This window comes from Agelaius tricolor, unplaced genomic scaffold, assembly GCF_023055355.1.
Source record: "Agelaius tricolor isolate 1412-34295 unplaced genomic scaffold, bAgeTri1.0.p SCAF_18, whole genome shotgun sequence".
Taxonomy (NCBI): domain Eukaryota; kingdom Metazoa; phylum Chordata; class Aves; order Passeriformes; family Icteridae; genus Agelaius; species Agelaius tricolor.
In genome coordinates, this window is record NW_027269278.1 from 15,716,513 (window position 1) to 15,729,423 (window position 12,911).

The 12,911-nt window shown below is 65.6% G+C and overlaps 3 protein-coding genes across 5 annotated transcripts; 2 read left to right on the forward strand and 1 right to left on the reverse strand.

The window, feature by feature from the left end:
* The first annotated feature begins 111 nt into the window (after window positions 1-111).
* Window positions 112-4,680, forward strand: B4GALT7 (beta-1,4-galactosyltransferase 7). Of its 3 annotated transcripts, XR_011681699.1 has the most exons (7): window positions 183-361; window positions 620-973; window positions 1,470-1,695; window positions 1,916-1,999; window positions 2,168-2,272; window positions 2,438-3,014; window positions 4,404-4,680. XR_011681699.1 is itself a non-coding variant. In XM_071443560.1 (6 exons), exons 1-6 carry the CDS (start codon window positions 127-129, stop codon window positions 2,591-2,593), a joined length of 930 nt encoding a protein of 309 aa, XP_071299661.1. In that variant the 5' UTR covers window positions 112-126; the 3' UTR covers window positions 2,594-4,680. The 3 variants fall into 3 exon arrangements, 2 of the variants coding, with proteins under 2 accessions (XP_071299661.1, XP_071299660.1); XM_071443560.1 differs by lacking the exon at window positions 183-361 and adding an exon at window positions 112-131 and having other exon boundaries at window positions 2,438-4,680; XM_071443559.1 differs by having other exon boundaries at window positions 2,438-4,680.
* Window positions 4,681-6,009: 1,329 nt separating this feature from the next.
* On the forward strand, window positions 6,010-11,039 carry N4BP3 (NEDD4 binding protein 3). The gene is made up of 5 exons (XM_071443561.1): window positions 6,010-6,188; window positions 7,770-8,213; window positions 8,395-8,949; window positions 9,126-9,383; window positions 9,600-11,039. The coding sequence occupies exons 2-5, from the start codon at window positions 7,800-7,802 to the stop codon at window positions 10,170-10,172; spliced, it is 1,800 nt and encodes a 599-aa protein (XP_071299662.1). The 5' UTR covers window positions 6,010-6,188; window positions 7,770-7,799; the 3' UTR covers window positions 10,173-11,039.
* Window positions 11,040-11,254: 215 nt separating this feature from the next.
* NHP2 (NHP2 ribonucleoprotein) lies at window positions 11,255-12,574 on the reverse strand. The gene is made up of 4 exons (XM_071443568.1): window positions 12,382-12,574; window positions 12,208-12,277; window positions 12,032-12,137; window positions 11,255-11,530 (listed from the first exon to the last, which is right to left on the reverse strand). The coding sequence occupies exons 1-4, from the start codon at window positions 12,530-12,532 to the stop codon at window positions 11,405-11,407; spliced, it is 453 nt and encodes a 150-aa protein (XP_071299669.1). The 5' UTR covers window positions 12,533-12,574; the 3' UTR covers window positions 11,255-11,404.
* Window positions 12,575-12,911: the final 337 nt, after the last annotated feature.

Here is a 12,911-nt window from a genome sequence, read left to right on the forward strand (position 1 = left end):
GGAAGGAGGATGGGCAGTGCTGAAGGGACTGGGGGCGGTCTCAGCTTGGTGGGGGTGCAGGGAGGCAGTGCTGGGAGGATCCCAAAGGCTCCGCGGGTGGATCTGCGCTCTCGGCACCTGCCGGGGATGCGGTGCGGTGTCCCCGCGGTTTCCGGAGGAGCCCCGGGAGGGGGTGGCGGTGGGACGGGACGGAGGGGATGTCCCCGGCCGCCGGTCCCGCCCCGTCCCGCCCCTTCGGCGGAAGAGAGCGGGGCCGTGTTTCCGGGGGAGCGGGGGAGCGGCGGTGCCGCCAGCGTGTCCCGGGGCCGGGGGCCATGGGCCCGGCCCGCCGCAGGGACGCGCTCCGGCTGCGCGGCGGAGGGTGAGCCCGGCCGTACCGGAACTGAGTCTGGCGGTACCGGGCGGTGAGCCCGGCCGTACCGGGGGGTGAGACCGGGCGTACCGGAACTGAGCCTGGCGGTACCGGGGGGTGAGCCCGGCCGTACCGGGGGGTGAGCCCGGCGGTACCGGGGGCTGAGCCCGGCCGTACCGGGGGGCCGCACCGGGGGCTGGGCGGGCTCGGGGGATGCTGTCGCGGTGCGGGGGTCCCACGGTGCTCTGACCCCGCTCCATCCCGCAGGTCTCCGCCGCTGCTGCGGCTCTTCCCCGGCCGCCTGTCTGCCTTCCCGCTGTTCCTGCTGGCGCTGCTGCTCGGCTTCGCTTCGCTGCTCTGGCTCCAGCTCAGCTGCTCGGGCGAGGGGCCGGAGCCGGCGGGGCAGCACCGGGGCGCTCCCCGGCAGCCCTGCCCGCCCCCGGCCCCGCCGCAGCCGCCCCAGGAGGAGCCGTCGTGGGCTCCGCACCGGCTGGCGCTGCTGGTGCCCTTCCGAGAGCGCTTCGAGGAGCTGCTGGCCTTCGTGCCCTACATGCACCGCTTCCTCAGCAAGAAGAGGATCCGCCACCGCATCTTCATCCTCAACCAAGTGGATCATTTCAGGTATAGCGTCTCCGTGTGCCGAGGGGGTCCTGCCCGAAGCTCTGGGAGTGCTGGGAGGGTGCTGCAGAGAAGCAAAGGACCAGGACAGTGGGATGTCAGGGGCAGTGTGTGATGCTCTCCCCAAAGCTGCTCATTCTAGAGCTCAGAGATGGACAAAGTGCTGGTTTGCTTTTTTCTTCCTTAGCAAGAATGGAATCTTAGCATAGAATCCTTTATCTTTGGGTATTTTTGCTTTCTTCCCAGTGTCACAGGTCTGCAGCAGCAAACATATGGGGACTGTGAAAGTGAAAGACAGGCCATGGGGTGTTTGGAAACGCTGTCACCCCCAGCTCACTGTACAGAGAGAAGCAGGGGTGCAGTTGCAGGATGCAGTGCTGTGTTTGCACGTGTCCCTGTTTGGGGACCAGTCAGACACTGAGCATTGCTGACTGTGGCAGGGGGATGTGGGGACAGTGGCTGCTGTGCGTGGCACTGAGAGCCCCCAGTCCCGTGGCAGGTTTAACAGGGCATCCCTGATCAATGTGGGCTTCCTGGAGAGCGGCAACGACACCGACTACATCGCCATGCATGACGTGGATCTCCTGCCCCTCAACGAGCACCTGGACTACAGCTTCCCAGAGGCAGGGCCCTTCCACGTGGCATCCCCCGAGCTGCACCCGCTCTACCACTACAAGACCTACGTGGGTGGCATCCTGCTGCTCACCAAGCAGCACTATGAGCTGGTGAGCTCCTGGGTGGGGTGTCCTGGACAGTTTGGAGCAGGAGCTATGACATTATCACGGTGAACTTGGGAGGTGGGGACAGGAGTCAAAATGGTTTGGGGACAGAGCCTGTGGTCTGAGCTGCTGGGGGCTGGACAGGGGAGGCTGGGCTGGTGTCTGCTCCTCTGAGGCCGTGGAGTTGTGCTGGACCTTGGCTGCTATGGTGCTGCTCTCGTTCCAGTGCAATGGCATGTCCAACCGCTTCTGGGGCTGGGGACGGGAGGACGATGAGTTCTATCGACGCATCAAAGGAGCTGGTCTCCAGGTAAGGGGTCTCTGCACCCTCCTGCCTTGAAATTGCCCTTTTTTACGTCTCTTCACCTGTCTCTCACTGTGACCACCCAGTCTGGGGTCTAGGGAAGGCAGCCCTGTGCTCCAGCAGCAGGTGCAGGAGTTTTCCAGTAGCTTTAGGGAAGCTCTGCTCTTCTCCCAGGTCCGTCGTCCCTCTGGAATCACAACTGGATACGAGACTTTCCAGCACCTGCATGACCCAGCCTGGAGGAAGAGAGACCAGAAGCGCATCGCTGCACAGAAGCAGGTGAGACCTGTGGTCCAGGGGAGCCACGGGAGGTGGGGGCTGTGGTCACCACGTGCTCTGAGCCCTCCTTGCTCCTGTCCTCCTCTGCCAGCTCTGGCTCCCTCCCCAGGCCCTGGGCGCTTCTCCCTGCCAGCCTGGGCTGAGCAGTCTCTCTCTCTTCCTCAGGAACAGTTCAAAGTGGATCGGGAGGGAGGCCTGAACAACGTCAGGTACCGAATCGAGTCACGGACAGATCTGAGTGTGGCAGGAGCCCCTTGCACCGTCCTCAATGTCCTGCTGGACTGTGACACAAACGAGACCCCCTGGTGCACGTTTGGCTGAGCCCATCCCCGCGTGCCAGTCGCGGGCTCTGTGCTGGTGCCAAGGCTCCCTGGCTGCCGTGCAGCTGCCTGGAGCAGGCAGGGGTTTGCAGCGGATGAGCGTGGCAGTGCTGGCGAGACACAGAGGAGCAGAAGAGGCTGGGAACTGGACTTTGCTGGGAGCTACAGAGGAGGCTGAGAGTGGGACTCGCTGGTGTCGCTGCAGGTGCTGCTGCTGCCTCCCAGGCAGGTGCAGGAGGTGGCTTTCCTGTGCTGGACATGGCTGAGCTGCCACGCAGCTCTGAGGACAATAAAGAACTGTCAGGGCACCTGTGAGTTGTGAATGCCCTGGGCTGTGCTGGCAATACTCCATTTTCCTGTTCCCTTCACCTTCCTTCAGCACACCTGTCCTGGCTTGGCCCCAGCTCCTCTCTGTGTGACAGGTGAGCTCTGAGCTGCTCTGGCAGTCTGAAACGGGCTCTGAGAGAGATGGTGCCTCTTCCAACCGCCAGGTGCCCCCAGGGCTGGGCTGTTGGCATTTCACTGCAGGAAGTGGTTGTGGTTGAGCCGTGCCCGAGCCCCAGCACCCACAGCACTGCTGGGTGTCAGCACTTGCAGGCCAGGACCTCTTTGGGGTGATGAGGAGAGTTCTGGCTGTGCTTTCCTTTCCTTGCCTGCTTTCCATGTGTGTGCTGCCTCAGCCTTTCTGGGGGGGTTGGAAAATCGGATGTCTACCCTGGGGTCTTGGCACAGGTTGTGGGTGCTGCTGCCTCCTTAGGCTGGGCAGACCCAGCTGAACAGCCAGTACCTCTCTGTTCAGCCCCACCACTAGCACTGGCACCAGGCCCTCTGCGTTTCCTGGCCCCTTCTGTCCTCGTCTCCTGCCTGCCACTTCCTGGAGTGGTTGCTTTGTATCCTCAGAGAGAAGCTGTTGCCATCCTGGGAAGACGAGTAGCTCCAGAGAGGAAGGAGGGAGGGGAAAAAGCATCAGAGCCAAGTGCAGGGCTCATGGACCCTGTAGGGGCTGTGGGATGGGGTGTCTGGAGGGATCTGGTGCCTCCTTTCTGTGCTGCTCTGGAGCTGGGAGAGGAGTCTGGAGCCCTTGGACAGGGTGTTGGGGGCTGCCTCTGAGGCAGGGGTTGAGGTGCTGGTGCAGTGTGGTGAGGATCTGCTCTGCAGCATGGATGCAGCAGGCTCAGCCTTGGGGCAATGTGGGGCTGTGCTGTCCAAGAGCTCCTGATGGCCTCTCCAGCCTGCTGGCTCCAAAGCAGCACTGATACCTGGCATGAATGTGCTGGTGACCTTGGACAGCTGGTGCACTTCTCCACAGGTGTTCCAGGACCAGTGACGCCCTTCCTGTGGGCAGCCAGGGGGAGAGACTGGCCCAGCAGCCCCACTCCTGCCTCTCCATGGCATGGGTTTGGGATCAGCCATCTGTGTGGCAGCCCCTTCCTGGTGCCTGAACCGCAGCCAGGGCTGGTGGAGGCAGATCAAAGTATTTCTCTGTGCCGTTCAAAATAGATGACACAATTTGGGGCAGGTTTCATAGAGACGTGGCTGTGCAGAAACAGAGAGCATATGTGCACCTCGCACTTGGCTCAGCGCTCCAGGCTCCTCTCCCGCTGCCTGGCAGCTATTTCTCAGCTCTGCTCGCAGCCCCCTCATCCCCCGGTTGCTTTTGTGGAAGAGGCACCCTGCTGGAGACCCGGCTTCTTTTTATAGCCCTGAATGTGACTCGGAGGTCGCTCGGCTCTGCTGCCCCCCCCCACGCTTCGGGATCGGCAATGGCCCAGCGGGAGGGGATGAAGTTTTCCCCCATTGCCTTTCCACAGATGCATCACACCCTGCCTGCCGTCCCAGGAGCCCTGCAGAACGCAGTCAAAAGCCTACCGGCGTTCTCCTGCTCTCAGCAAGCCTGAGGAGAACATCAGGATGCTCAGGGGCAGAGAGGGCCCCTGGAGGGCCAGCCCTGCCCCTCTGTGACCCCCCCTTCTCGGGTACCAATTACTGTTGAAGCAGGTGCAGCTGGTGATGGCTTTTATGATGGCTTTTATGGCTTTTAATTGATGGCTTTTATTGCCAGGTTGTTATAAAGTGGATTGTTCCAGAGCTGTTTGCTGGTGGACATTTGAAATTGCTGTAGTATCTTAGATGGGGGCCACTGGGGGGGTGAGGTGAGCAGAGAGAGGGGACTGGAGGAAAAAATCAGAGGAAGCTGAAGCATCTCTGCCTGGAGAAGGTGACATCCCTGCCTGCTGGAGCGACCCGGGCAGGGCCAGGCTCCCTGTGGGAGCTGCTATCCAGGCAGATGTGCTCGGGGTGTGCAGCCCCAGGAGGAGCAGGAAACGGGGCAGACGGGCAGAGGGGTGCGGCTGTGAGCAGCGCCCCGTGAGCCTCCCGGCATCGCTGAACCCGCCCGGGCCGAGCCCTGGGGTGATGCCAGTGCCCGCCGGGTGCCGGGGGCCCTTTCCCGACTGAGCTCCATGGCAGACACATTCCTGAGGCCAGCACGATGGGACATGGCACCGCTGGGAAGGGCGGCCGTGTTCAGAGGCCACGCCGGTGCCGCCGGGCACAGGAGCTGCGGGGAACGGGGGCTGAGGCCCGAGGGAGCGGAGCGTGCCTTGGCAGCGCACCGAGGACGCTGCCAGCATGTGAGCCCGGCGAGCAGGGACCGGGGACAGTGTGTGCGTGTGGGAGAGCACTGGCAGCACAGCTTGAGGACTCGGGTGTGCGGCGGAGGGAGCTGGCAGCGAGCGGGGTGCGGGCACGCCGGGCTGGGCACGGTGCGGTCCCTGCCGGGCACAGACGGCACCGCGCCCGGGACGGAGCAGGGCTGCTGCAGGTGTCCTGCTCCCAGGGACACCGCTGACCCGGTCCACCCCGTGCCGCGATCCTCGCTCCCTGCGGCTGCCAAAACCGGCTCCAGGATGTGATTCAGAGGGATGGAGCGTGTCCCGTCTCACTGGCGCCAGGCCAGGCGGGAGCCCCACGGGGGTACGCCGTGTCCCCGGGGCTTTGGGACGCTCCTACCCACCCGCGGGTGCTGCTGCGAGGGGGGACACGGGGTTGCCCTGCTAGAGGACGGCACAGAGTGTGTCCCGTGGAGTCGAGACCCCTTCTCCAGGCCGCAGGTACCAAGCAAAATATTTCTCTCCACCCTTGGCGGGCGATACCCGGGAATAGCAGCCCGCCTGTCAGGGGTTACCGGGAGCCCACCGGCGCCGGTGCTGCCGGTCCCGGAGCTGTAACTGGGGGGATTTTGCGGGGCTGTCCCCGTCATTGGGAGGGGGTTCCATGCAAGTGTCGGCGCCGCACGCAGCCAGCGCGCCCTGCCCTGCCCCGCCCCGCCCCGTTGGTGGGCACGGCCGGGCCGTCCCCCTCCTTCCTCCTCCTCCTCCTCCTCCTCCTCCTCCTTCCTCCTCCTCCTCCTCCTCCTTCTGCTGCTGCTGCTGCTGCTGCTTCCCGCCCCTCCCGTCCCGCCGCCCCCGCGCCGCGATTTGCCGGTGCCGGCTCCGCCCGCCGCCCCGCGCGGCCGCGGCCGAGGGGCGCGTTCAAACGCGGCGAGGGAAGGAGCGCGGAGCGGAGCCGTGCGGGACCGCAGCGCCGCCGGCATGGTGAGTGCGGCCCGGCCGGCCCCATCCCCCTCCCTGCGGCCAGCGGGGCTTTGTCCCGGGCTCGGGCCCGGGCACCGGCTGCCCCCTCCGCCCTCTCCGAGCCGGAAATTCCGGCGGGGCTGCGGGGAGGCGCGGAGGGGCTGCGCGGGACCCGCGCCCGCCTCCCTCCAACCCTGGGTGGAATGGGAATGGGAAAGGGAAAAGGTTTGTGGCGGTATCCTGCCTGGGCACGGCCGGGATTGGGAGCAGATCGCGAAGGAGCCAGGCTGGCCGGACCGGTGTTTTGCCGCCTGGAGGGTGATCCCCTCCCTGCCGCAGGCAGGACACCTCCGGGCTCCCCCGGCGCTTCCCAAACCTCCCACAACCTGACCTACTTCCTCGACCGCCTGTGCCGAGAGGAGCCGCTGCGGGGCTCGGCCGAGCTGCTCCCCAATGCCGGGGGCTGGACGTGCATCCATGCCCCCCCCCCCCCCAGCATGGGAACATCCACGTCCCCATCCCCGTGCGCGCCCGGTGGCACCGCAGGCAGCCCCGATCCTTCCAGAGGGTCCATCCCCGGTGCCCTTCGTGGGGTGCCGGTGCCCGGAGCAGGTGTTGGGCTCGCAGAGGGAGGTGACAGCGCAGGCCGGGAGCTGTCAGACAGGTTTGTGCGTGGCAGCAATTAAAAGCGGGGTGTTTGTTTACCCGGCGCGTGGTGCTGCTGAGAACCAGGGCAGCTTCCTGGGTGTAACCCGGCCCCGGAGCCCTCGGCGAGGCTGGGAGCGGTGCTGGGGGCTCTGCCTCGCCCCTGCCACACTCTCTGTGTCCCCTGCACTGGTGTGAGGCCATCGTCCCCTCCCTAGCGCTGGGCAGCCAGAGCCGAGGCCGAAGGCATCCTCTCATCCTTCCTCCCCCGGCCACCTGCGCAGGAAGCTGCATTGTCCCGTCAGCATCCTGCCCCTTCCCACCGCCCTCCCTCTCGCCATGTCCGGCCGCGGGGTCCCCGGCACGCAGCAGCAGCAGCTGGGCTGGGGCCGCCTGCTCCCTGCCCGGGCTGGGGAGGGAATGCCCGTGGTGGAGGGGGCCGTGTGGAGTTCCCCTGCGAGCTGCAGAGCCCGTGCCGCCCATGCCGTGCGGGAAGTGCTCCCGTGGTGCCGCAGAGTGCCCATCGCGGGGAGGCCAAGCTGGTGGGCATCCCCAGGGGCATTTTGGGGCGGTCTCCAGAGGGGTCCGCAGCCGGAGGTTCCGGCGGGGAGGTTGGGTGCCGCCGGGCCGGGGCTGGCGCCAGGCCTGGGCAGGTGCTGCCGGCTCCCGAACTCGCCCGCCTGGCTGGGCGGCAGGTGCCTGTTCTGGTGGCGGCCCCGGCCGCGGGCGGGAGGTGGGGCTGGGTGTGGGAGGAGGCGCTGCACCGTGGTGGGGGCAGCGGCGGGGAGCCCCCGCCCCGTGCCTGCTGTGCCCTGTCCCCCGGGAAGCCGCACGGGAGATGGCAGATCCATCCTAGTGTCAGGAGCCCGTGTGGGCCCTTGGGGCTGGCCGGGAAAGGGGGTGCCGGGGGTGTGTCCCAGCTGCCCGGCATCGCTGACTCTGTCTCTTCCCCGGCAGTGCTGGTTCTGGGCTTTTCTCTAATTCTCCATGGCAGCAGCACAGGGTCCTGTGACCTGTGAGCCCGACACGCGTGTCCTCGGCACCTACCTCTCCTCGGAGCCCGTCGGCGTGGTTGGCAGCATGGGCAGCGTGGGCAGCCTGGTGGAGAAGCAGGATCTGTCCCCCCTGGAGCTGCGGGCCCCGCTGGGCGGCTCGCGGGGGCTCCGGCAGCCCGACGGGTTGCTGCGCAAGGGGCCCAACCAGCGGGAGCTCTTTGGGTACCTGCACGGGGCCAAGAAGGAGACGCGGACGGAGCGGAAGCACCAGACATCGGCCGCCTGCTACAAGCGGGACTACGAGAGCGACCGCGAGAACCGATCCCCTGAGCGCTGCTCCCGCGAGCATCACCGTGGGGCCGACTTCTCCAAGAGCTCCCTGCCGGAGCGGGGCCGCTTCGACAAGGTGAGGCTGTGAGGGTCTGAAATACAGCCTGGTCTGCAAGAGGATGGGGATGGAACAGGATGATCTGCACCCTCCTGGATGGGGTGTGGGGATTTGAGGATGTTCAGGGATATGAAGTGGGGAGTGTGGCGGTTCTCTCTGGCTGTAGAGGCTCATGCTTGACCTTGCTCTTGTTTTTCAGTGTCGTATCAGGCCCTCGGCCTTCAAGGCAGTGGCTGGGAAGGGGCTGGTCTCCATGCAGGGCCTGTCCTCGTCCAAGGGGCAGAAGTTGTCCAAGAGCAATGGGAGCCTGCACACGCTGCTGTCGCAGAGCAGCACGGCGGCCCCGCAGCACGGCCCACTCCGCACCCACCTGCTCCACGCCATCAGCCTGGATGAGGCCTCTGACTCCAGCCACAACTCCATCCAGAGCTTCCCGTCCTACGGCTCCCGCCTCAAGCCTGCCCAGAGCCAGTTCAGCGCCTCCATGGGCCACATCAACCACATCGGGGGCTCCTTGGACAGGGTTTCCCGGAGCCCCAGGGATACCCTGGCCCCTGAGAAGATGCCCCTGTCCTGCAAAAGCATGGCCACCCTGAGCAGGCTGCAGAGCCCCGGTGAGCCCCCGCCACCGTATGAGTTCTCCTACTCGCTGGAGGACGCGGTGAAGCAGCTGGAGGACCGGCTGCAGGAGACGGGAGGGGAGCTGAGGCAGCTCAAGAGGAGCCTCAGTGAGACTGAAGACCCCTTCACACAGGTGAGCTGTGCTGGGTGCCCCAGGCAGGGATGTGGGGGTGGAAGGAGCAGTGAAGGAGCTGCCGTGGTGGGTGATGGGCTTGGAATGACCAAGCGTGGGAGGATCAAATATCACAGGACCTCTTGGGGTCCCTCCTGGGGCTACAGCCTCTCACCAGTGTCCATCTGTGCTGGCAGGCATTTGAGGACAAGCAGCGGCTGTGGCTGGATGAGCTGGAGGACCTGAAGCAGATGTACATGGCCCGGCTGCAGCAGGTGATGCAGCAGGCGCAGCGCGGGCAGCGGGCGCTGCAGCTGCAGCTCTACAAGGCACAGCAGGAGAAGAAGCGGCTGCAGGAGGAGCTGAGCCTGCAGCAGTGCCAGTGCGAGGAGAGCAAGCTCCGGCAGCCCCAGGGCGAGCATGGCAGCCCCAAACTGGAGGAGACCAAGTGGGAGGTGAGTCTCCTTCCTTTCCTTCCCTCCCTATTGCCACCCTCCTGGCTGTGGGGCCAGGATGGGGGCAGCAGTTCCCTGCTCTGGTGCCACTCGGGGTCACAGTACGGAAGGGATGAGCCACATGTGGTGCTTATGGTCTCCCAAGAGGACAACTTGGGGTGCTGCCACCTCTGGGGTCCTGCTCCCCCAGCCCTCACTGCTCACTGTGCCCTGCAGGTGTGCCAGAAAGCAGCAGAGATCTCCCTGCTGAAGCAGCAGCTCCGGGACACCCAGGAGGAGATGGCTCAGAAGCTGGGGGAGATCTTCAGCCTGAAGACGCAGCTGCGGGAGGCCAAGGCAGAGGTCCAGGCCAGGGACTCGCAGCTGGCACAGCTGGCAGACTCCTTCCAGAGCCCCCCGGAGCCCAGCACCTCGCTGCCCCTGGGCGATGACCCCATGCCATCGTGCCAGGACTTCCCTGGCTGCGAAACTGATGACTCCAAGTGCCGGGGCCTGCAGAGTGACTCGGCGGAGCCCCTGGAGCGGCAGGTGGAGTGGCTGTGGGCAGAGCTGCTGCGGGAGCGGCGTCAGGGCCAGCTGCAGGCTGTGAACTTTGAGCTGGAGAGGAAAACATGGCAGGAGGAGAAGGAGAAGGTGCTGCGGTACCAGCGGGAGCTCCAGGCCAGCTACATGGAGATGTACCACCGGAGCCAGGCGCTGGAGCGGGAGCTGCGGCAGCTGCGGGCGGAGCCCAGGGATGTCAGGATCGATTCGCCCTGGATCGAGCGGGTGGAGTCCTCCAAGATCTGAGGGGCGGGACGCCAGTGGGACTGAGAAGGGGGAAGGTCTCTTGCCGCTGCAAAGGGACGATCTCAGGGTGTGCACAAGGACACACAGCCCTGGCCTGAAGGACCGATTGCCACAGGGGAGCTTCTCCTTCTTGCAGCACCTCAGGCCCTTCTGGTGGGGTCTCTGGAGGGTGGGGGGTCATCTGTGCCAGGGTGGGGATCTTGCATGTGCCCCGTGCTCTGACTCCAGGAGTGTTTGCCCTGTGATTCCTTCTGCCATGAGGGCAGAAACCAAGCACCCTGTGAGACATTCCCTGTCCCTCCTGCTCTGCTGCTCCTGTTTCTACAACCCAGTAACTTAATGTCTTGTGAGGAGAAGCTGAAGCCCTGTCCCCCACCCCATTGCCTTGCTGCGGGGGTTGCAGCTACTGTTTGCAGTGGCTGCCTTGTCAGCAGGGCCCTGGGGCTGGTGGTGCCTCTGGGCAGGCAGAGGAGGAAACCCCGAGGAGTTCTGGTGCTGCTGGAAGGGGGCAGCTGCCCCAGCACCTGCTGGGGCTTCTCGTGTGCCCAGTGTGGAGCTGCTCTGCAGTGGAGGTGGTTGGTGCAGCTTTCTTTGGGCTGAGATGGGGGAATGCCTTGTGCAAGGAGGGATGGGAACTGGTCCTCTGGGAGGAACTGGGGTGGGAGAGAGGACTGGGGCGTGTGCCTGAGCTGGGGAAGAGCTGGGGTCGAGCTGGGGTCCCCCCTCCCGGGGGAGGTGAGGGGAAGCAGGTGAGCCTAGAGGCACTGAAGGAGAGCCCTGCTCTGTGCATGTCACAGCAGAACCACGTGAAGGCCGGGCCCAGCCCCACACCCCGTTCCTGCAATAAACCCGCATTTCTCTCTCCCAGCCTCTGCTCTGCTTCCCTCGGGGTCGGGGGGCTGTGAGGGTGGGGGTGAAGGGGACGGTGTGGGGCCGGGCCGGGCGGTACAACAGGCAGGGCATGGCTGTGAGTCACGGCGGGGCCGGGCGGGCTCCCGGGGCAGCCTCGCCCCTGTCTCTGCTGTGGTTTAACCCAGCCTGGACCCCCCCCAGCCCTTCCCCTGAGCACCAGGACCACTCTGTACAAACCCGCAGACACCTTTATTCACCCCACAGCGCTCAGCATCCCCCCATCAGTCCTCTGGGCAGAGTCCCCAGAAACAGCCGTGCGGCCCGGGCAGGGGGACAGGGACCCGCAGGGCCCCTGGGGGGCACAGCCCGGCCCTGGCTCTTCACAGCGGCAGGGGAAGGGCCGACACCTCCTCCAGGCACTCGTCGTAAGCCTCCTGGTACTCCTCGTGGGGCTTGATCAGGATGACACAGGTCGGGCGCTTGGAGCCAGCTGCAGCTCCCAGGTCCTGAGGGAACACAGGGAGGCCATGGGGGGGCCAGCTCCCTTCCCGAGGTGAGAACCTCAGGAACCTTTTCCCAGCTTGTCTCCTACAAGCTGCGAGCTAGGCTGGCAGAAGGGACTGGCACCTGTCTCACGTGCCATAATTCTTCCCCAGAGTGGGTCCACAGAGCTGCCTGCACCGGGGCTGAAGCTCCAAAGACACCGACTGCCCCCCCAGCTCCCTGTCTGCAAAAGAGCCGGCCCCAACCCACAGAAGCCACAGCAAAGATGTGCTGGCTCTGTCCCGGAGCTGCTGCAGGAACTCGATCATGACAAACAGCTGCGACTCCACAGTGAGACACATCCTACACCTCCCCCCGTCCCTTCTGGCCTCGGTCAGGGACAAGCACCCAGTTCTTCACTCGGGCACCGCATTTGCAGCTCCCGGGACGGCTCCGGTCACGGCCGGGGCTCCTCACCGTGGTCCCTGTCACCGGGGCTGGTTCCTCCCCCGCCCCACACTCACCGTTTTGGAAGGGACGTATGCGTACGGGAGGCTCCTGTCCTCGCACATAATGGGGATGTGGCAGTAGACATCGATGGGCAGCGTGTCCCCGGCCAGCACCGTGATCCTGCGGGCACAGCCGTGTCAGCGCCGGGGCCGGGGGCTGCGCGGGCCCGCGGGACCAGGGCAGCACTTACCCCTTCTCGCCCTTGTTGATGAACTTCTGCACCTCCTTCACGCCGCGGCGGAGCTGCTTGTGCTTGGTCGCTGCAAGAGAAGCACGGCGTGAGGGGCTGAGTGAGAACCGCGGCGTGCGGGACCGCACCGCGCCGCCGCCATCACCCGGGCCCTCCCCGCCGGCGCCGCCGGACCTTTCCTGATGCACTTGAGCAGCTTTCGGGTGAGTTTGCGGGACGCGAGCGGCTGCGCGATGGGGTTCAGGAAGTCGAGCTGCTCCCGGTACGAGAGCTCCGGTGTCGCCTCCGCCTCGGCCGCCGCCGCCTCCGGCTTCTCCCGCGCCATGGCCGCCACAGGCCGAATCCGCTTCCGGGGCGCGCGCCGCGCCACATATCCGCCAGCTCTCCGACAGCCAATCAGAACCGCTCTAACAGTGACAGACAGCCGGGACGGCCAATGGCGAACGGTGTTTGGAGCATCCCAGGGCCACGCGCTCCGTCCCGCGTTTCCCGCCCCCGGTCCCGGTCCCAGTTCTGGACTCGGTCCCGGTTCCATTCGCGGTCCCAGTCCTGGTTCTGGACCCAGTCCCGGTTCCAGTTCTGCACCCAGCCCTAGTTCCAGTTCCGGACCCCTCCCAGTCTCAGTCCCAGTCCCAGTTCTGGACCCAGCCCCAGTCCCCGTCCCAGGCTCAGTTCCAGTCGCGGTCCCAGTCCCAGTGTCAGGC